At 50.4% G+C, this 23,694-nt stretch overlaps 1 protein-coding gene across 1 annotated transcript in view; it reads left to right on the top strand.

Moving 5' to 3' along the window:
* The first annotated feature begins 89 nt into the window (after positions 1-89).
* Positions 90-23,694, top strand: part of RASGEF1C (RasGEF domain family member 1C) — a 40,797-nt gene continuing 17,192 nt past the window's right edge. The window contains exons 1-7 of the mRNA XM_019661376.1: positions 90-1,497; positions 5,383-5,565; positions 5,735-5,857; positions 7,024-7,161; positions 14,970-15,170; positions 16,183-16,321; positions 23,127-23,134. Coding sequence (XP_019516921.1) covers positions 1,456-1,497; positions 5,383-5,565; positions 5,735-5,857; positions 7,024-7,161; positions 14,970-15,170; positions 16,183-16,321; positions 23,127-23,134 — 834 coding nt within the window. The 5' untranslated portion in view covers positions 90-1,455. The remainder of the gene's footprint in view (positions 1,498-5,382; positions 5,566-5,734; positions 5,858-7,023; positions 7,162-14,969; positions 15,171-16,182; positions 16,322-23,126; positions 23,135-23,694) is intronic.

Genomic DNA, 23,694 nt, shown 5'->3' with positions numbered 1-23,694 from the left:
AAGACTCAATTACTGAAATCAGATATTACTTCCAATTCTACAAAAATAAAAAGGATTATAAGAAAGTACTATGAACAATTATATGAAGACAAATTGTATAACCTAGATGAAACGGACAAATTCCTAGAGACACAAAACCTACCAAGACGGAATCACAAAGAAATCTAAATAGATCTTTAACTAGTAAGGAGATTGAATCAGTAATCAAAATCCCGCTGACAAAGAAAAGCCCTGGACCAGATGGCTTCACTGGTGAATTCTACCAAACATTTAAAGAAGAATTAAAACCAATCCTCAAACTGTCTCCCAGAGAGGAGTTAGGCTTAAGCCACACAGTCCTGGATCCTTGACCAGCGGCAGACCTCCTGAGCTGGGTGGCCTGCCAGTGCGCAACCCAGAAGGCAGGATGCCCAGTTGGATGCTGGTGGCCCACAGGGAGCGCACCTGCAAGGTCCTCTCCCCATCTCCCCGAGGACCCAATTTCCACAGTGCAAGACGGCTGCCTCCATATAACTGTCACAGGAGCCCAAGAACCTCCAGATGTGGGTCCTGGCGACCTAAACATGAGGAGACACGGATACGCCTGAGGGGTGGGGGCTGGGCAGTGGGAAACCAAGGCAGAAGGGCATGCCTAGGAGCGGGGAAGCTGTGACTCAGAAGCCACCCCAGGCCCGCCCACACCGGGCCTGCAGAGGGGTCAGCACTCCTCAGGTCAGGTCCCCATGTGCATTTTCCAGGGTGGCTTCATCTGATTGGTCTAGCCTGGCTGGTGCCCATCCGTTGGCCAGGTGAAGAAAGGATCAGTCCCACAACCACCGTTTGTGGTTATTCCCCAAGGCAAAACCTCCAGTGTTCTAGTGAAAAAGAAAGGAAATGGATGCAGAGAAGTAACACCCAGCAGACGGAGGCCCCAGGAGGGGTGGGCTTGGGTCTAGATCTCGGATCTGGGCTGGGAAGGAGACTCGGCCACGGAGTGGGGATCCTCTGTGCTCCCACAGGCCGAATGCAATGCCCAGAGGGGCTGGCTAGGCCCCAGGAGGGGCCACTGTGACCGCCAGTCAGCCAGTGCGTGCTTCTCTCCTCATATCCTGGGCACCGCTGGCACACCTCAGGAGTCTGATGGCGTCCCCTTGACGCTGTGGCTTGGGGACCCCAGCATCATTGCTGGGCAAGAACAGTGCCTGGGACTCAGACACCTGTGTGAACTGGGCTTCTGCCTTGTACTCTGAGCCTGTTTCCTCATCTGTGAGATGGGAAGGCTAAGGGAGGAGATGGGGTGGTCAGGCAGGGAGGAGTGGCCCTGTCAGCCTTCCCAGGCCGGGTTCCCGGGCCTTTCCCCAGCTCCTCCCTCTCACTGATTCTGCCACTCTAATGCCTAGTATGTCAGCTGCTTCTCACCCCCGCTGTTTGCACTATTCATTTCAGGCTTCACTGCTTCTCACCTGCATCACTTGAATGCCACACATCTTGACCGAGAACCCATTATGGGTGTGCAAGGTATGGGGCCTGGCCCTGGGGGTGCAGCAATGTATAAACCAGGCTCCTCCTAGGGAGACCAAGGCCAAGTGAGGTCTGGGGGGTGGGGGGGAGTCCAGGGTACCCGGGGGGGTCAGAAGGGGCGCCAGGCAGGTAGGTCCAGTGTGGGCAGTGTGGTGCGTTCTTGTCCTGGGGTAAGGGGACCCTCACCTGGACAGGTCAGAAAGTGGACTTTGCAGCTTGGCCATTCTCGGTTGTATGCCATAACAAGGCATTTGTGTCCCCTCGGTGACCTGGTCACAGGGTGGGCATGTCCCTGACCCCACCACCCACCAGGGCTCTGGGATTTGTTCAGGTGTTCCTGAGGCCTTTCATCCTCATGGCTTCGCTGGATGATTGATCTTTACGTTCACCTGGATGAATAACACTAAAACGACAACAGGGCAGGTGACATGCACATCAATGACGCATTTTTCAGTGCCCCTCGTAGTTTTCACCACTTGAATAATATGTTTGTATCTTGTGGTATGTGCAGTTTTCTCTCCGCCATCTTCACTTTGTTATGCCATAATCGTGTCTGTGTGATCACTGAATCTTCATAACCATCATTTCAGCGGCAACACACTCCACTGACGGGCAGTAGATGGTAGTGTCCTTGTCTCTTCTCCTTATGCTCATTATCCATGGTGCTCTGAGATTTTCTTCACTGCTTATAATTAACACCAAAGCAAACTCCTTTCCACAGCTTTTCCTCTTTAGATCATTTTCTTGGGATAAATTTCCAAGGAGTTAACTAAGATGAAAGGACACTATAAACTTGTCTCTATAAACTTGACTACTCCAGGAATCTCAGATAAGAGGAATCATACAGTATCCGTCCTTTTGTGTCTGATTTCTTTCACTTAGCATAATGTACTCAAGGTCCATCCGCATTGCAGCCTGTGTCAGAACCTCTGTCCTTTTTAAGACTAAATAATATTCCATTTTGTGGATAGACCACATTTTGTTTATCCATTCACCCATCAATGGACACTTGAGTTGCTTTGTCATGGGCTTTTAAACATTATCACTGGACATCCAAATAATCGAATACTGTGAGGCAGTTTAAAAAGAATGAGGACGCTCTGTTCTGCCATAGAAAGATCTCCAAACTGCAGTGTCAGTGAGAAGACCAGAGGACAGTGTGCACAATGTGCTACATTTTTGTGTAATAAAGACAGAAAAGGGAGAATATATATTTCTGTTTTCTTGTTCTTGTATAAAGAAGTTCTGGAAACACAGAAAGTAATACAAGCAGCTGCTTATGGGAGGGGCGCATGGGGCAGGTGGGAGCCTCCATCTTCACTCGGCTGTGTTTCTGCACATACAACATGGTAAGCACACCATGTTGCCCCAGCTCAGAGGGGCCTGTGACATGCTGCCCCCTTGCCTGGCAAGTCTCTGCAGACTGCCTCCCGCCCTCAGTCCTCAGCACAGACCCTGCCCCCAGCTCCTCTCTGTCCCAGCAGGCTGGAGCCCCTTCTGGGTGGGGGGAGGCCGGCTTGCGCCCCTGGAAGTCCCCACACAGAGGCCAGGGGTGGGCCCCCTTGGCCCTGTCCTCTCCAGTGCACCTACAGGGATAAGTGGGCACCACCAGGCTCTGACTTCATCCACCCTCTCTTGAGGGAACATCCAACACAGGGAGCTGTCACCCCCACTCCCCTCATCTGGGCCCACACAGCAGAGCACATGCCTTCGTGGGACAGTCTGTTGGCATGCTTCAGCCTGCTTGTTGTCTGCCTCCTGGCACCAGATCCGAGAGGTCCTGCTCAATCCTAAGCACCTAGAACAGTGCCAGCCATCGCTGCATGCCTGTACACACATGAATAAATGTCCCTCAGCAACGGTGGGAGGAAACAGCAGGCTGTGGTAGGAGGACAAGCTGGTCCATTGAGACCCAGGCCTGGGCCCAGCTGAGGACACAATGGCTGGTGGGAGGTTGGAGGGGCAACTGTCTGCTGAGAGTCCCTGTGGGTCACGATGGTTCCCACCCCATGAGCCCAGCACCCCACACCCAGCCCCCAGTTCCAGGCCAGGCCCAGAGGTGTTCTGCGAGCTTCCCAGCCTGTCTCTTGAAGTGATGGCATCCTGGCCTTCACAGGCCCCTCCCACACGTCTGGTAGACCACCCTCCACTCTGGCTACTGGCCAGTCTTTGAGAAAATGGTAGTGGGATCTCGGGGAGGCCCAACGCTACAGGGAAAAGGTGCCACGTATCTGGCAAGAAAGTGGACCCTGCTGGCCTTGTGTGTGCTCTGTCCTGTGGAATCAGGCTCAGACACGGGGTCCTGGGTGTGGGACAGAGCCTCGCCCACCCCAGAGCTAACCATCACCCCTGTATGCCCATGTTCATCACATTGGGATGAACAGGATGTGGTTTTGTGAAATTTTAGTTTCATTGGCTGAAAATTGCACACTTACAGCTTTGCCGGGGAGGTGAAAATAAAGTTGTGGCTGTCCCCAGGGCCAGCACGGTTCAGGCTGCTTCTACACTGGTTCCCACGCCCTCCCCAGGCTGTGACCCAGTCTCCAAACCCTCCGAACGGCCCTCTGTGAGCTCCCTCTGAGCCCCAACTCTGACTCTCTATGTCCCTCTGTCTCCTTTCAGGGACAGGTCACCCAGGGGACCAGAAAAGACAGAAACGGGCCTGGGTCAGGGTCTGCCATGGGGGCAGTATGGGTGAGGTGAGGTGGGCAATGGGAAGACTCTCATCCCTGGAAGGTCCCAGTGGTGAGCTCACAGGACTCCATGGTTAAGAATGTGGGGGAATTTGAATGTCTAGGATGGTAAAACAGTCGCAGGCTTGGCCGGAATCTGTGGCTGTAAAGGCCCTGGCAAGCTTTGTTCAGGAAGACTAGCCTACAAGGATTCATGGAAGAGCCTGGGAGAGGAAGCATGGGTCCACTGAACACGCGCGGAGGGTACCTGGTGCAGGCCAGGCCCTTGACTCAGTGCCGGGTCAGAGGACAGGCCCTGACCCCTGCCTGGAGGAGGTCTGGGTAAAGAAGTTGCCATGCCACAGCCACAGGTGGGCTTTCTCTGCACCAGGCACCACCAGCAGCACCCCAGCACTCAACAGTGTTGACAAGGAGAATCTGTCCCACCAGAGGTCAGGTCCCCCTTGGCGGGAGGGACGGGGGTCACTGCAGAAATCAGGGAAGGCTCCAAGAAGGAGGAGGCATTTCAGCCATGTCCAGAGGGATGGAGGCGTGAAGGTGTGGGAGAACCTGCAGGAGGGAACAGCTGGACGGTCAGTGGGGCCTAATCACAAAGAGCCTGGAGGACCAGGCTATGGGCGGCCGCCATTTGGCTGCTCTGGAGAGAAACCCAGCTTAAACAGGCTCATGCAATGGAGAAAGCCACAGGGCAGCTTCAGGCACAGCAGGACTCAGAGCCTCACATGCTGACCTCAGAAATGTGCCCACTTTATTGGCCCCTTAGGGGACAAGATGGAACAGTGCCATTCCACCAGCTCAGGAACTCTGGGTGAAAGAACTTCCAAGTTCCAGAGAAGTTCTAGGGTTGCACCTGAGGCCACAGTTCGGATAAGGTTCAATCCTGTCCAATCTTTCTGGCCAAGGCGGGAGGTTATGCCGATTGTCTGGGCCTTCTCACAAACACCCTACACCGGGGGTGGAAGTCGACTCTCAAAAGAGCAGTCCCTAAATGGCTTGGATGAGAGTAGAGGAGAGCTGGCTCCTGGGGGATGCTGTGTGAGTTGGGGGTCTCTGGCAGCCCTTTAGGAAGTGATTACTGGGCCCAGGTGGGCACAGAAGTGCCTGGAGAAGGCAGGGCCCACCCAGCCAGAAGCCCAGGAAGTCAGCAGCCCCAGCTTAGGTGTGCCCCAATTGCTCCTTGCCATTGCAGGCAGGCATGCCCCGGACACTGAGCGCCTCTGACATGGTCACCCCGAGCAGCCCTGGCCCACCCCCCACTAAGCCCACAGATGGCGAGCAAGCCAGTCAGCCCCTCCTGGATGGGGCTCCATCCTCAGCCTCCCTGGACACCCTGATCCAGCACCTGGTGCCCACAGCCGACTACTACCCCGAGGTGGGTGGCCCACCCAGGTGGGGGCGGGAGGGGGTAGCAGAGTGGGCTCTTCTCCTCCTAGCATGGGGGAGACAACAGGGCTGGGGCTGGTCTCGGGCCTGGGGTGGGGGGAGGCATGTCCCCTCCATGTCCTGGTGAGCACGTGCCACCTTTCTCCCATTTCCCCCAGAAAGCCTACATCTTCACCTTCCTGCTGAGCTCCCGCCTCTTCATCGAGCCCCGGGAGCTCCTGGCCCGGGTCTGCCACCTGTGTATTGAGCAGCAGCAGCTGGACAAGCCGGTGCTGGACAAGGTGAGGGGCAGGGCAAAGCAGGGGCCTCTGAGTGCACTGGTACTGCCCTGACATGCCTCTGTGCATCACCCTTGGAGAGGCAGGGATTGTCCCCATTCTCCTGATGTGGAGCCCACAAGAGGTTTCTGACTTTCTGAGGCCCCGAGCCAAAAGGGACAGACTTGGCATCTTTAACCCCAGGGGCTGTTTTTTAGTGCCCTGTGGGAGCCCTTGAGCTCACATCAAGCCCAGACCCAGGCCCCCAGAGCCTCATCAATAGAACTCCTGCCATCTGGAATGGCCCTGCAGCATCTGCTGGGCTTCCTAACCCCCACCACACTCCGTTCCACCTTTCCCTCTGTGGCCCAACCTTCCAGTGGATCCTGCCCCGGCCAGATCCCTCGGGCTGCGACTACTTGCAGTGTATCCATGGGGCTCTATTGTTAGTGACAGAAACCCAGCAAAACTGGCTTAAGGCAAAGAGACTTTACAGGCTCATGTAACTGCAAAGTCTCAAGCACCACTGGATCCAGGGGCTCAAATGACATTATTAAAACATGGTCTTTCTACCTCCTACCCTCTGTTCCGTTTCCCCCTGGGCCAGTCTCACTCTCTCCTGGGCAGGCTCACCCCCCACAGGAAGAGGCGGCCTCCACTGCTCCAGGCTCGCAGTCTATTTACCCTTTCCAATCCGGTGGACAGAGTGAGGCCGGTTCTCAGCAGGCGCAATAAAAATCCCAATCTCACTGGTTTACCTAGGCCACATGACTTCCTATGAGCCAATCACTGCACATGATGAGGTGTCCCATGCTCTGATTGGCCAGCACAAATCTCAGCTTGCTCCTGGAGCCCTGGGGCGGGGTCAGCTGTCCCGAACCCCACAGGCTGGGAATGGGGGACAAGGAGACCCCAAAGGCAACTGAAATGTGTCACTACAGAAAGGGGGATGGAATACCCAGCAGGCAAAAACAGGAGATGACTCTGCTTCAAATCTGTCTGTCCCCTGTTTGCTCCCCTGTGGTCAACCCCTATCCCCGTGTGAGTTTCTTGTCGCCTGGCACTGGGAAGACACTGTCGCGAATCCCCAGCCAGGACAGCCAAGACCTGGCAGAGAGTTGCTGAGGTGGTGGCTGATATGGTCCCAGCATCCCTCATCCAGTGCGGGCACCCCTCGCCTTGCCTTGCAGGCCCGGGTCCGGAAGTTTGGCCCCAAACTGCTTCAGTTGTTGGCCGAGTGGACAGAGACCTTCCCGCGGGACTTCCAGGAGGAGTCGACCATCGGGCACGTGAAGGACGTGGTGGGCCGCATCGCCCCCTGTGACGAGGTGGGTGAGACAGGGAATCCTTCAACCCTGCCTGCACCCTCACACGGGGACCTGAGCCAGTTCCTGAGCCCACCTCAGGGCCCTTGTCTCCCCACCTCTAACACCAGCCCCTTTCTGCCCCATCAGGAAATCAGGCACTCTGGCTCCAGCACTGGTCTCTTGTCCTCTCTCCAGCCCTGTTCTCATCAATGGCATCAGATCGGGGGAGAGGGGAGGCCCACTCATGGATTCTTGTGGTTGCATGGTCAGGTCATTGGTCTGTGACCCATTAGGCGGGCCTGGCAGGGTCTTCCTGGGCCTTGTGCCGCAGAGGCCTCACCCTCCCACTGCTGTACCACACCAGGGCTGGGCTGGCAGTCAGTGCTCCTGGACAAGGGCCTGCCAGTTAGTGCGGGAAAGAGTTCTGCAGGGCAAACCAAGCTAACAGCAATGGTGGTAAAAACAGCCACACATTGTCTGGGCACAGTCTCCTGGGCTCCTCTGAGCCTCTGGGGGTAAATTGTAAGGGGGGGAGGGGTAGAGGAGGAGAGAAGGCCCCCCGTGGCTCAAACCACCCCCAAGGGTAAACGCAGCCCTTGCACTCCAGTGGCCTGGGAAGCAGCCAGTGTACTGGGCATCTGGTGCCTCTGCGCCCGGTGCCCTGCCCAGCTCTCACAGCTGTGTTACTCTGGGGAAGGCACTTAAAGGTCTCCAAGCCTCACTTCCCTATGGGTGACAGGAGGACAAAAATCCTCCAGGATTATGGCGAGAATACAAAAAAGGGAATGAAGGGGGCCCTGCTGGTACACTTAGAAAGGGCAGGTTTATCAGCACCTGCAGAATGACTGTGGCCTGCACTGACATTGCTTTATCTAGAAGGAGGACATTAGGGCTAGTGTATGTCAGTTGCCCTGGGAAGACACTGACCATACATAACAAGCTGGTAGCTAGTGATATACCTCAAAGTGGACCTGGACATGACAGAGCCAACTGCATGTGATGCAAAGGAAAACTGCTAAGGCAGGCTGGTGGACAAAAGGAAGCCATAAAGCCCAAGGTCTAGCTGAGGCCCAGAGAGGGAGTTCCTGCCCTGAGGTCACTTCGCATAACAAGTGACTTAGCTGTTCTGAGAACTTGGAGAGATGAGGGTCATCCCTCCTTCTTCTCTGCACCTCCTGGTCCATCTGGGGGTCATGACTCTTGGTTTGGATGCAGCAGGGAATGGAGTTGGAGAATGCTTGATGACTGGATGGATAGGGGGAGGGGGAGAAACAGGGAGAGGAGATGCTGGCTGACTGGCTGGCTAGTTGGCTACTTTGATGGATGGGTGGAGGGGGAAGATAGATGTTTGGGTAGTTCGATAGGCAGGTGGATTTGTGGGGTGAATGGGTGTGGGAAGATTGATGGAATGATGGATGGGTAGATGGATGAATAGATGGATGGGAGGGTAGGTAGGTGGGTGGATAGGTGGATGGATGTGTGGGCGTGTGTTGATGGGGGTGAGTGGAGGTGGCGGGGCGGATGGATGAATAAGGATGAATGGAAGGATGGATGGGTGGTGGGTGGGTGGATGGATGAGTGGATGGGTGGTGGGTGCAAGGGTGAGTGGGTAAATGTTAGAAAGGAGAGAGAAGGGATAGATGAGTGAGTTGATGGATCTGTACATGGGTGACTATATAAAAGGGGAGATGAACAATAGCAGATCGGTGGAGAACAGATGGATGGATAGATGGATGGATGGTTGGATGGATGGATGGATGGATGGATGGATAGAGTAGAGGGTATGTAGGGTGATGAGAATTCAGTTTTTTGCTGCTTACCCCGCCCCCCAGGAGGCCTTCAGCAGTCATGAGGTCTAAACCATTGACTAGGCAAAATTATCGGCCCTTATCAGGCCCTCCTCTGCCATTGGCACAGCCATTTCAGAGGCAGACCCTGTCGTTCTGGCCACGGTGGGAGATGGGTGTAAGTCTTAGGCTGGTTTCCTTGAGAAGCAGTATTTTCTCAAGGACCTGAAAACCTGTTAGGGCTATGCTGGGAAATCGCTTCTAACCACCCACTGGATGGAAATAAGATACAACTGAGACCTCTGAATGGGCTGTTGAAAGTGGTCATTCACAAGGTGTAAGGTTTTGGAGCAGAAATAACTCATTCAGGACATTTTTCATCCCTTCCCTTGGGATCGAGTTAGGTGGGCTGAGTGGTGTGAGCTGAAAGCAGGGTTCCCTGGGCCACCCACCCCACCCAGGCCCAGGCCGGTGGCTCCCCAGTGTCTTCATGACCCCCAAGTTGTCCTTCTACAGAAAGCCTGCGCTCCAAGGGGCCTGGTTCCCTCCCCTGAATGCTTCAGGGGGAGTGTGGCTGCTCCCCTCCCAGCACAGGCAGGAGCTCAGCTTGGAAGGGAGCAGGTGAACACTACTCCTTTCTTGATGAGGAAGGGCCCCTAGGACTCAGAGGAATGGGTCTGGGTCAGACAACCTGAGCCCAGATCCAGACGCAGGAACCACAGCTGTGTGACCTCAGGCAAGGTGCCTCCCCTCTCTGAGCTTCAGTTGCTTAATCAGTAAAACAGAGATTATGACTGTTCCCACCACACAGCTTTGAGGCAGAGTCCCTGAAGTCACGTGTGCTCTTATTTCAGCACTTGGTAAATGTGAGCTCTGATGAGTAATAAATTCTTTCCAAAATTCAAGCATATGGGGACTATTTTTAACTTGATGCAACTTTTATCATGGAACATTTCAAACATACATAAACGTAGAGAATAGTAGCCATGAACTTTTGTGTACCCAGCATCTAGCTTCACTAATTATCAACATTTCACCAAACTTGTTTCTTCTATCTCCTCACACACTCCCCTGCCAAATTATTTTTAAACAAATCATAGACATAGTTTTTGCTCCCAAATTATTTCAGCATTATCTTGTAAAATAATTCTTACACAGGGATAGAGTCAAATGATGTGTAGAGTCAAATGATATGAAGTGCCAGGCACAAGACAGTGAAATGATCATGAGCGTTTGTAGAGCTGTGTATCTTTGGGCCAGTTATGAGGTGTGATCAAAAAATACGGTAAATGTTTAAATTTTTTTTTTTAAATTTTATTACAGTAAAAGACACATTGCCATTAATCCCCTGAAAACATTCCCCCTCGCTTCAAACACACTTATCCCATCGTTCTTGCCACTTTCTGAAGCAGTTCTGGAAGTACTCTTTCATGAGTGCCTTTACTTCATCCTCCATCGTGACAACACTCTGTGTCACACATAGCTTCTGGTAAGGCAATTTCTGTCAAATAAAAACATTATGGTTTACCAGATCTGGTACCATGAGACTTCTGGCTCTTCCCCAAAGTAAAAATGACCATGAAAGGAAAATGTTTTGAATTGATTCAGGACATTGAGGCAGCCACAACAGCGCAACTAATGACGTTCACAAAAAAAGGACTTCCAGAACTGCTTCAGAGAGTGGCAAGAATGATGGGATAAGTGTGTTCAAAGCAGGGAATAAGTGTGTTCAAAATATTCCTTTGGGTATTTTGAGGGGAATTAATGGCAATGCGTCTTTTACTGTAATAATTTTTTTTTTTTTTAGCCAAGCCATCCTGCCACCTGTTGGCAGCTCAACTCAGGCCAGGAATTGAACTGCTGTTGCACAGAGTTCAAACTCTTGAGCGAGCTCTTAACCAACTGAGCCACTCGACCAGCCCCTGTAATAATTTTTTTTAATTTAAACATTCACCGTATTTTTTTTATCATACCTCATACTTAACCTCTCTGAGCCTTAAACGTCTTCTATAAGAGGGAGGGTGATAATCCCTCTCTCACAGGACTGTGAGGAGAACAAGGAGCTCAGGCACATGGAGGGGACAGCACAGGGCTCGGGCCAGTGGGGCTTCCCAGCAGAGCAGCATTGAAAGACGGCACCTTTCTCTTTCCTCCTGACCCCTTTCCTGGGAGTCTAGTCCTCACTGTGCTCCCCGCCACCTCTCAATAGCTGGGAAGAAAAGGCTGGGGAGGCCAATCTCCATGACTGGGCTCTGGGTATTCCCATGGAAGCCTTCCTAGCACCCGGCCACTGCATTGAGACACCTGCTTTGCGCCACCCTGTGTTGGCAGGGAACTCAGGGGTATGTCATGGTCATCCCTGCTTTGGAGGGGCTCCAAGCAGGTTGGACTCCAGTTTCGGCTCTGGAAGGCCAGTCCCAAAAGTGAGGGAGGCCAGGGAAGTCCCAGAGATCACAGTCCCCGTAAGAGAGACAGGACAGGAGGACCGCGATGCTCTGGCCACACCCACTGGACCTGAACAGAGACGCTGATGTGAAGAGCAGCCCCCCACCCAGGGACTAACCTTTCTTTCCCACTGGCTCACATGACTATCTGCTGGACTGACCCTACTGCCCTCCGACGACTCCCCTGAGGACACAGGTGACAGAAAGCTGACTTTGAGAACAAACTGGCAGGGGGTGCAGAGCTCCTGCCCCCAGGGTAGGGGTGGGAGGGGGGGCGGGGGGGTTGAGCCCACTGGACTCAGCCTTGGGCTGGCTCAGGGGGAGTTTTCAAGAATTTGGAAGAACAGAGGCCCCTGCCGGGCCAGAGATAGGCTCTAACCACAAAACACACAGTCCAAAAGAACTTGGAGGCACCTGAGGAGCCGCAGCTGCACCCTCGGACAATCTCTGCACTTCACCCTGGCTGTGTGCATGCAGCAGGTGGCTCCGTGGACCTGGATGGAGAAGACCCTCCGGCCCAGTCCTCCCAGGTCTGTGGGCGAGCCATGCTGGGGTGCTCCGAAATATGGGCTCCTGCCAGGGACAAGGAAAGCACCAGCCTTCTCAGTGTGGGTCTCTGCGTGGGCCCAGATGTAGCACAGAGATCTCCCAGCCTCTATCCACAACGTGTACAAATCAGCGAGAAAATGAGAGGAGGTCAAAGAGAAGGGCAATTCCCATCCCCACATTCAGAGCGGGGCCAGAAGACCTGGGAAAGAAGCAATCAATAAGCTTGGGGTTAATACCACTGGAAAAATTCTTGATGAATTAGCACACAGGAAATGATAATTACTTGGAGTGAATATTGGTTCAATAGAAACAACTCCTGCTAAATCATCTGCATATTTTTAAATAGGGTAAGCACAATTTGGAACCAAAGGCACAGGCGTGCTGCATCCTTGACTTCGGGAGGGCCCCAGGTCCACCCTAGAAAGACTGACTGACCATGTCCATCCATCAGCAAACTTGTATGGGCCCCTCCTGAGAGCCAGCCACTGCCCTCCACGCTGGGCTGAGCAGCGTGGCCCATGTGGTCAGCATGGAGCTGGCAGTGCAGTGAGAGGAGAGGCAGGGGGAGAGGACAGGCCTGGAGCAGGGTGTAGGCAGGGGCTGTGAAGGAAGGGCACCGATAGCCATTGGCCAGAGAATAAGGACAAAAGGGAGAAGGCTACATAGGCCCTGTCAGGGCCACGGAGTAGAGGTGGGGGAGGTGTCAAAGGAATTGAGTGGCCTGTGTCTGGAGCCCAGGCAAAGCTGAGCAAGGGCCACATGGAGGCCGTCGAGCGAGGCCAGAGCTGACCTCAGGGCCTCCAAGCCATGCAGGGCTTTGTCCTTGTGCCAGTGGGGAGGCATGTTAAGGACGGGGGTGCAGGAGTCCGATGTGCAGTTTGAACAGACTGCTAGCAGCAGAGTGGAGTGGAGAGAGCCCCCTGTGTGGACACAGGGGCCCATTGGGGAGGCTGCTGCAGCCACCAGGGAAGTGACCACGGGGACCATGGTGGAAGACGAAGCATAGAAAGCGAAGAAAGCAAAGTCAAGAGGCTGGTGATGGCCTGGAGAGGCATGAGCGAGAGGGCTCTGGAGGATGGCTCCAGGCCTGCATGCCTGCCAGTGCTCCATTCACTGAGACGGTGGCTGGCAGAGGAGGCAGCTCTGGGGGAGGACAGTGTGACTTCCACTTGCACATGTTGGATTGAGGGAGCTCCGTGACCATGCGGCTCTGGCGATCAGAGAAGCTGCATGTGTAAACACACACACACACACACACACACACACACACACACATGACGCTCTGGATGTGAACCAGCACACCCAGGGATGAAGTACAGAGTGAGGGGAAGGGAGGATGGAGGGAGACAGGAGGAACCCCAGCACCCAGCCATGGTGCCAACAGAGAAGCCTGCGAACATCCCAAGGGGGAGACAACAAAGCTGAGGCAACGTGGCCCAGGCAGTCTGAGAAATGGCCCCTGGCTTTCATAATGGAGGGTCCCAGGGTAACAGAGAGAATCGTCCAATGGCTGAAGGGAGTTGAGCCAAATGGGGTGTTGGAAGTGTGAATGGGGATGAGGGAATCAACGGCTGGTGTAGTCGCCCAGGATGACTGGCTGGATAAGGATAGAGATGCGGGCTGCTGGTGGTGTCTGGGCTCACAGGTGACTGATTGTGTCACCCAGGGCTGGCCGTGGCTGGACCCGACTCACCATCTTCCCGGCACTCAAATGAAGACCTGGGAGGCAGCGTGCTGACCATACTTTTGGATAAAGCAGAGCTGAGAGGGACTGTTCCACCCATGGATGACAGAGAAGAGTCAGACGTCAGCTTACCCCACACTGCCCAGTTAACCAGTGGGTGCCTTCTAGGTCTGCCACCCATGGCTCTGAGAGTTAGGGTTCAGGTTCAGGTTAGGCAGCCTCTGTCCTGTTCCCTGTGTCCAGAGGGCCACCACAGGCGCCCGTGGCCACTTCCCAGAGAAGCACTTCCATCAGACTGGTGGGCACAATATCCCTTACCAGAGCTCTGGGCACCAACAGTGCTGGACCTCAGCAGTCCTCTAGAGCCCCGTCAGAGACTGGAAGAGCCATCCACATGTCCCAAGCACACTGGGCCCAGCAAGCCAGACACCCCACCTACAAAATGCATCTGGGTTTATGTGTGTCAAAACCGCATGATGAAAATGCACTTGATCTGAAATGACCTGTCAGTACAGACAATTCACTGCCGTTATCCTCCCAGGCCTCTGGGCCCGGCCCCACCAGAGGCACACCACCACCAGTCTGCCTGACACCTGATTGCTACCCGGAGACCTGGCCCTGGTGCCCAGCACCACTCCCTTTCAGCTCCTCAGTTTGCGGGGGATTGAGTCTGCCTCTGGGGGACCATTTGCTGACAAGCTCAGGGACTCATTTTGGGGGCTACTGACACCCTTGTGAACGTGTGGGCATTTTGCTTAGTAACCTAGCCAGTCTCATGGCGCCTTCCTTGGAAATAAGGGCCTCTGTTGGGGCAAATGACCAGTTTCCCCATGGGTAGGAGTGTGGGTGCCCCTCGAGGGTAGGACCATGGTCTTTCGTCCCTGCACCCAGCCCAGGGTGTCCCAGAGAGGAACCTGTCCACCTGAGCTGCTTGCTGAGGGAGTCTGTTGGTACGGTAGGTAGTTGTCCAGCGCCCTCTGTGTGCCCAGAACCAGCCTGGCCCTGAAGACTAAGCCGAGGAAAAGGCCAGCTGCCCAGGGCACGGCCCGTTCCACGCCTCCCTCCTCCTCCTCCCTCCCTTCCTCTGCTTCCCGGCACCGCCTGGTCCACCTGCTGTGCTGCCCAGGTAGCTGGAGTGGCTTTGGACCGCAGTCTCTGATGTGTGCTGTTGTCAGCTCCCTCTGGTAACCCTGCAGCCTTGACGGGGTACCAACCTGCCCTGGATTGGGTCCTGCTTCAGGGTGGGGCAGGTGCGGGCACACCTAGGAACAGCCCATCCCTGCCAGCCCAGGGGCCTGCCCACTTAGATGTTAGAGAGGTGGAGATGGGTGTTCAGGCCTGCACGCCCCTCTCTCCACCCTCCAGGCCTACAGAAGGAAAATGCACCAGCTCCTGCAGGCTCTGCACCAGAAGCTGGCAGCTCTGGGCCAGGGGCCGGAAAGCCTGCTGGGTGCCGACAAGCCCATCGCCTACAGGACCAAACCACCAGCCTCCATCCATAGGGAGCTCCTCGCCGTCTGTAGTGACCCCTACATGTTGGCCCAGCAGCTGACCCACGTGGAGCTGGTGAGCAGACCCATGCCACCATCTGCCTAGACCCAGAGCCAGGAGTAACTGAGAACTGCTGGCTACCCCTGGACCCCTATCTGACCCCTATCCTTGTCTCAGCATAACCCAGGGCCTGAGCCCATCAGAGCAGGGCCAGCCAGGCATCTCTAGGGGGCCCTGGCTCTGGAATAGTCTCTCGCCACTCCTGGGGCAAGAACAGGAGGGCTGGAGGTGCCAGCCCTGCCCAACTTTGACCCCTGGCCAGCATGAGAGTCCAGGCCTGGAACAGAGAAGCTGAGTTCAAATCCTGGCTCTGATACCACCCATGTGGGAGGATCCCGCTTGTGGAAGGGATGCCCAGGCCGAGCCTCCTGCATGTTGGGTTCCTCGTAGGTGCAGAGGACAAGGGGCCCACTCCAGAGAGAGAGGAGGCTGGAGAGTGGGTTTCTTTCCTGTTAAACCTCCACTATTTATGGGTCTCTTGCTGTTCCCCAGGCACTATACTCAACGATTACATGCACTATCTCATTTCATCTTCCCACCACCCTACCAGATAGGTGCTATTATTATCCCCTTTTCACAGATGAGGGAGAGGTTAAGTGATATGCCAGAAGTCACACACCAGAAGGGACAGAGCCAGAATTCAATTCTACCCAGACCCCATGCTCTTAGCCATTAGGCCTCCCCTGAGGGAGTGGGTCATCAATTACCCAATTTTGAGCCTGGTTTCCCAGGCATCACACCCCACAAGCACTCCCTATGGAGATATTTCCTTCTCCACCTCACCCATGAACTGAGACAGCCCCTGAGTTTGGGAAAGCAGGGGCTCCCTCCTTTAGGAATGGAGCTGAGCTCTGTGACAACCCAGAACAGGGTTGCAGAGTCCCAGTGAAAAGGGCAGGTGCCCAGAGGCCCTCCTGGGGTGGGCTGGGAGGCAAAAAGCCCGCAGGAACACCATGCCAGGCCCCCAGCGTGCAACCCCCTTCCCATAACTTCCCGTTTCCAACTCCTCTTCTCCCTCTCTGCTCAGGAACGGCTGCGACACATCGGGCCTGAAGAGTTTGTCCAGGCTTTTGTGAACAAGGACCCTCTGGCCAGCACAAAGGTAGAAGGCCCTTCAACAGGCTGTCCCCACAGTGACCCACTGACCCCTCTGGGGGATCACCCGAGCATCACCTAGGCCAGCTTTGGAGGGGCCCAGAGCAGGCTGTGGGCTTGGAGGGGCTGTGCCCACCCCACTCCACCCAAGCCCCCAGGCCATGGGCTTCAGTCTGTGACAACCCCAAGTCTGGGGGAAGCCTGGGAGGGCCAGGACGTGCCGGCTGGGTCACCCACCCAGCGAGGGCAGAGATGCGGGCGGGGAGCTGAAGCCATTGGTGGGGAATAGGGTGGAGGGCGCCTCTGGGCTGCTCAGGGACACCGCTGCCCTCCGGGTGTGTCTTGGTGGGCGCCTGTGCCCTCCAGCGGGCACTCGGGGAAGCACAGGCTGGTGCGGGCTGCCCTGGGAAGGTCAGGGCACTCCCTTCCCTCTCTGACAGTGGAGGGGCCTCCTGGGCTATGCGGTCAGGACACCCTCCACACTTGAATTTCATAACCTGCCCCTTTCCTCTCAGAGCCCAACCAGCTGGGTGCCTGGTGTTTATCAATGAGGTTAAATGCGAATCAGAACTGGAAACATTATGTCTTCTTCCTTGAACCTAATAAAGAAACGCAAACTAAATTTGCATTGCATTTTCACCTTTCAGATTAGCATGGATTTAATATGGCAGGTGTGTAGGGGAAGGGACACTCATACACAACTGGTAGGGAGTGAAACTGGCACAGCCACTTTGAAGGGCAGCATGGCACTAGCATCAACAGTTAAAATGTGCACCCTGGATCCCGACTTTCTGTACTTACTCATTTATCCTACAGATATACACACCCATGTACACAAAGATGTCCGCACAACAAGATTTGGAATAAACAGTGTTTATTACATCCAAAGGCTGGGGACTGGATTAAAAATTATAATACATCCATATGTAGAATGTTATGCAACTATTAAAATGAGTAAGAGAGACTATAAGTATGAAATAATCACCAAGATCCATTGTCAAGAGAAAAAAGTAGGGTGAAGAGTAGTGACAGAGTATGTGCCACTTGTAACCATGACAAAAAGGCAGGAGCACGGCACAGACCTGCTCACACATGCAGGGCAGTCTCTAGGATCACTGGTCACTCTGGGGAGCCCAGGGTGGGGCTGGGGGCAGGAGTGGGAAGCAGACTTTGCCACTTGTAGTGGGTTGTTTGTTTTTCTGTTTTGTTTTGTTTCAGGTTGGGGTAATTTCCAAGCATTACTTTTTATTGTGAAGATTCCACGTGACATTTACCTCCTCTAACTGTAGATGCACGTGTGTGTAGTTTCTAGCCTCTTGCTATTACGGATATTACTGTTGTGAACATTCTTAAACGTTTCCTGGGGTTCATGGGTACAAATTTTTCTAGAGCATCAGTTCTCAAATGTTTTGGTCTCAGGACACCTTTCCACTTTCAAAAATTATTGGGGACCCCAAAAACTTGGTTATGTCGAGTTTATCTACCGATATTTATCATAGTAGCCATTAAAACTGATAACTTTTTAGCATTTATTTATTCAAAAAAATAATAACGCATTATATGTTAACCTAAGTATCATAGTTTATGAAAAACACTACATTTTCCAAAATAAAATAATTTTTTGTTTCTAAAAAATAATAATAATTTTTTTAAAAAGAATGACGTTCTTTTACAGTATTTTTACAAATCTCTTTAATGACTGACAGAAGAAGCTGGATTCTCTTATCTGCTTCTGAGTTCAGTCTCTTGACATACATTATTGGTGGGAAATCCAACCTTATACAAATATGTAGTTGGGAAAAGGAGCGATACTTTACAGTCATTTCAGATTGTTGTGAATTTAGTTGTGAATACTCTTCTTTGATACTACACTACAACTCAGCAAAGGGTGGTTCTTAAGGATTAATTGCAATTTGCAATATGAAAATATGTCAATGGACTTTCTGAACTCTATTACATTAAAATCCATTGGTCCGTTTTGCAGCTTGAATAACTCTTTTTTGACCTGCATGATTTTGTAACATTATACATTGGTCATCTGGAAAATATGGGTTCACTGAATCAAACAGATCTTCCAAATGTTGGCACATTTTATTATACAATATTTTTAAATCACATTCATTAATGTCACTTACTGGTTTCGCTTAAAAAAAAAAAAGTCCTTAAGTATTGGGAAGCTGTCAAGCTTCCAGAGGTGTACACATGTTTTATAAGTTCCCAATTTTCTCCTGAAAATTTGAATTTTATCATTGGCAACAAATACTATCAATTGTTCTCCTTGAATTGATAGGCTTATTTTGTTCATTTTCAAAACAATATCAGCCAAATGTTGAAGTCTGAATAACCTTAGTAGGTCAGTCCCTCTTGCAAGTGAAAATGGTGTCCCTTGAGAAAAGTGGCCAGCTCACAAGTCTGCACTTTTCTTCAGGATGACCATCAGACATCTGCCTGCAGCAGAAGTGTCTGTGTGTGCTCCCATTTCTTCAGAGACCATGAGAAAGACGTGTACTTGAGGGTCAAAATTTAATAAAATTGAAAAAAGTGTTGCCTCCGCGAAGACATTCTTAAGTCACACTCACTTTTTTTTCTTTACCTGTGTGTGTGTGGTATTGGAGACACGACGACCCCTAGAATGGTTCCGTGCCTCTGCCTCCACTGTGGCTAAGGTGGCAGCAATTTTTCCCTCCAGTCTTTTACACATAGCTACAGTGTCAACACAGTGAAAGGCAGTAACACTGTATGAATATAAAAACAGTTTTGCCCCTGTGGACCCCCAGGAGTCTATGGACAACACTCTGAAAACTGCTGCTCTAGGATATACCTGGGAGAGGGGGTGACTGCATCTGTCACAGAGTGGGTGGGCACATGGCCAGCCTTACCAAGTGATGCCAGGTGAGGCTGTCCCCATTTATACTGCCAGCAGGGATCTGTTCTTGCTCTGCATCCTCATTGACACTTGAAATTGTCAGACTTCTTAATTTTTGTCAAACTGTTACATGGAACATCTTTTCATGGGTTTTGGACATTCTTGTTTTCTATTCTGGAAATGCCTATCCCTAACTTGCATCCAATTTTCTATTGGTGAGTTGTCTTTCCCTTAAGGATTGTTAAGAGTTTTAGTTTTTTTATAAATATATACTAGATAGTCATCCTTTGTCAGTTAGATGTACTGTAAATTTTCTTCTCCTGGTTGGTGGCTTTGCTTTTCATTCTCATTATTCTGTCTTTTGATGAGCATGTATTCTTAATTTTAACCGAGTCAAATTTACTAAACTTTTCCTTTTTTTTTCTTTTGGGGGGGCTAAGAAATCTCTTCCTAGTCCCTACCCAAGTCATAAAGATAATCTATGTTTTCCTCTACAAGTTTTAGAGTTTTTCTTTTCACGTTTAAGTCTTAGGTTTGAAATTCATTTTGTGGATATGGCTTGAGGTCCATTTTTATTTTTTTCCATACAAATAGCAATTGTTTCTATAAGGGCACCATTATTTATGTGTTCCCTTGCCCACTGATATTCCCTGACAGTTCTGTCGCTGTCGTAAGTCAGGTTTCCATCTGTATAGATTTGTTCTTGGGCTGTCTGTTCTGCTCCATGTTCAATGTTTCTATCTCCGTGTCAGGATACATTGTCTTCCTATGACAGTCGTGTGATTGGTCTTATCTGGTGGAGCAAATCTCCCAGGTTCCTCTTTAGGAGTGCCTTGACTCTTCTTGGCCTTTTTTTATTTTTTTCATTTAAATTTAGAATCACTTTTTGAATTCAATGAAAAAGTCCTATTGAGATTTTGTTAGAAGTTATTAAATATGGATCAATTTGGGAAGAATTTACATCTTCATGATATTGACTCTTCCAACCCATACAAATGGTATGTCCCTCTGTTTACTTGGGTCTACTCTATAATATCTTTCTAAGGTCTTATAATTTTCTCCATAAAAATCTCAAACAGATTTTGTTAGACTTTTTTCCCTTGGGTGCCTTATGCATATTTTTGCTATTACATATAGTATTTTCTTTATTGTGTTTCTTAACCTGTTATTCTCCTTTCCTGTCGCTGTTGTTGTCTATTCTCTCTTCTTGTTCTCTAGTCTGTGTGCAACACTGAAATTCCCTCTTCCTGAACATTTGGTAGAATTTGCAAGTAAAACCATCTGAGCCTGACATTTTCTTAAAGATTTTTATTTAAACATCTAGCTAGCATACAATATTATATCAGTTTCAGGTGCACACCATAGTTGTTCAACATTTATATACCTAAAGAAGTGATCCCCATAATAAGTCCAGCAACCATCTGACACTGTACCATGCTGTCACAATATTATTGACTATATTCCCCATGCTGTATGTTACATCCCGATGACTTATTTGTTTTATACCTGAAATTTTGGACCTCTTATTCCCCTTCACCTTTTTCCCCCTTTTTAAATTTTTGCTTATAATTAACATTCAATATCATTTTGTATTAATTTCAGGTGTACAGCATGATGGTTAAACATTTGTATAATTGAAGAAGTGATCCCCCTGACTAGTCTACTACCCACCTGTCACTATACATAGCTATTACCATATTACTGACTATATTTTATATACTTTACATCCCAATGACTATTTTGTAACTACTAATTTGTACTTCTTAATCTCTTCACCTTTTTTACCCTGTCCCCCAACCCCCTCCTATCTATCACCCCAATAAATCTAGTACCCATCTGACACCATACAATATTATTAATTATAGTCCTTCTGCTATACCCTACATCCCCATGACTTGTAAAAACCAATTTGTACTCTTAATCCCTTCCCCTTTTTCACCCACCCTTTCAACCCCCCTCCTGTCTGGCAAACATCAAAATGTTCTTTTTATCGTGAGTGTGTACTGTTTTGTTTGTTTGTTTGTTTTGTTTTGTTTTGTTCTTTAGATTCTATATACGAGGTATGATCAAACAATATGGTGAATGTTTAATATAAATAATGTTTAAATTAAAAAATTTATTATGGTAAAAGACACATTATCATTCATCCCCCTCAAAATATTCCCCGTCGCTTTAAACACACTTATCCCATCATTCTTGCCACTTTCTGAAGCAGTTCTGAAAGTCCTCTTTCGTGAGTGTCTTTAGTTGCACTGTCATGGCTGCCTTGATGTCCTGAATCATTTTGACTTTAGGGAAGGGCCAGAAGTTGCACTATGCCAGATCCAGTGAATAAGGTGGATGAGGACACATCGTAATGTTTTTATTTGACAAAAATTGTCATATACCAGAAGCCATGTGTGACACAGAGCCTTTCTTTTTGATCAACAAATATGGTGAATGCTGCTGCCGAGTGCCATTTAATGGAAAGGCAGGGATCTTCAATACAGGAAGCAGCACATCAAACCTTAGTAACAGTGTGTGACAAGTTTCAACTTATTCGGTGCAGTCAGTCAGGTGTGAGCTACAGTTGAGAGAAGGTGTGTTTTAAAGTGTGCCGTAAATCATGGATCACAAACAACACATTAATATGAAATGGGCATCCTCCATCATGACCACGCTCCATGTCATACGTTGCTTCTGGTACGGCAATTTCTGTGAAATAAAAACATTACACTGTGCCCTCATCCACCTTATTCACTGGATCTGGCACTGTGCAACTTCTGGCTCTTCTCCAAAGTCAAAATGACCATGAAAGGTAAACATTTTGAATCGATTCAGGACATGGAGGCAGCCATGACAGCACAACTAAAGACACACACAAAAAAGGACTTCCAGAACTGCTTCAGAAAGTGGCAAGAACAATGGGATAAGTGTGTTTGAAGCAATGGGGAATATTTTGAGGGGAATGAATGGCAATGTGACTTTTACTGTAATAAATTTCTTTTTATTTCAGCATTCACCATAATGTTTGATCGCACCTCATATAAGTGAAATCACATTGCACCTGTCTTTTTCTGCCTGACATACTCACTCAGCACAATACCCTTCAGATCCATTAATGTCGCCACAGATGGCAAGAACCCATTCCCATCCATGGTTGAGCAATATTCCATTTTATATATATATACATATATATATATATGTATCACCTCCTCTTCATCCATTCTTCCATCAACGGGCACACAGGCTGCCTACACACCTTGGTGACTGTAAATAATGCTGCAATTAACATATGAATGTCCCCTTGAAGTAGCATTTTGGGTTTCTTCAGATAAATGCCTAGAAGTGGAATTACTGGGTCCTAATTTGTCTCTTGTTATAGCCTTTGTTTTAAAGTCTATTTTGTCTGCTTTAAGTATTGCTGCCCAGGTTTTTTGTTGTTTTTTTTCCATTTCCATTTTCATGAAATATCTTTTTCCATCCTTTTACTTTCAGTCTGTGTGTGTCTTTAAATCTGAAGTGAGTCTCTTGTAGGCAACAAATGTTAGGGTTTTGTTTTCTTATCCATTTACATTGAAAGTAATTGTTGATAGATATATATGTATTGCCATTTTATTATCCATATTTTTGAGCCTGCCACAGGGTCTGTAGTAGCGCCACAAAAAGCCAGGACACTCTGAGGCCTGTTGCCACCTGCTGCCTATTGCCAGCTCCCATAGGTTTAGACACCAATAAAGCCTCCTTTGGTAGGGAGTTGGGTGGGGCAGGTCTCAGTGAGTCAGCAGGGAAGAGCTGTGGAGCTCACCAGGCCAATCAGATTCAGATTTGGTTGTAAGTATAGCGGGAGGGGCTCAACACAGGAAAGATGGTGTCCTCCTGCTGGCTGCATGGGAGGAGGACCCCACACAGGGAAAATGCAGACTGTCCTCCAGGCCTTGCTCCCCGCCCCACCGCCTCCCCAAGGCCACACACCTCAGTCCATCTCCCACATACCTCTGACACCCCCCGAGTCACCGTTCCTCCGCCAGAGCCCGGGGTAAGTGCCTGCAAGTGAGTGAATCTGTGTGTGGTCTGTTTAAGAAGACATCTGGGTTTCCCACAGCCTTCCATCCCACCCAGACAGTTGGAATCCCCATTGTTTTTCACAGCCAGATGTTGTGGGGGCTCCTCTTCCTGATACCAGTACTCCAGGCTGGGGAGCTTGGTGTGGGGGGCTCGGGTCCCTTGCTCCTCTGTGGGGAACCTCTGTGGCCAAGATATCCCTTCCAATTTTTATCCACCATATGGAGGTTTGGGGCCATCCTGTTTTGCATCTCTGTCCCTCCTACCGGTCTCAATGTGACTTCTTCTTTATATACTTAGTTATAAAACTTCTGCTCAGCTAGACTTCAAATGGTTCTCTAAGTTGATTGCTCTATAATTTAGTTGTAATTTTGATGTGTTCATGGGATGAGGCAAACGCATCATGTATCTACTCTTGCCATCTTGGATCATCCCCCCTGATTATTTATATATATATTTTGTTGTTGTTGTTGTTGTTGTTGTTGTTGTTGTTGTTAAGGAAGATGTTTATATACCAATTCAAGGTTTTCCTTG

This window comes from Hipposideros armiger, unplaced genomic scaffold (assembly GCF_001890085.2).
Source record: "Hipposideros armiger isolate ML-2016 unplaced genomic scaffold, ASM189008v1 scaffold_347, whole genome shotgun sequence".
NCBI lineage: Eukaryota > Metazoa > Chordata > Mammalia > Chiroptera > Hipposideridae > Hipposideros > Hipposideros armiger.
Note: the sequence above shows the minus strand (reverse complement) of the source record. Positions and strands in the feature narration are given on the sequence as shown.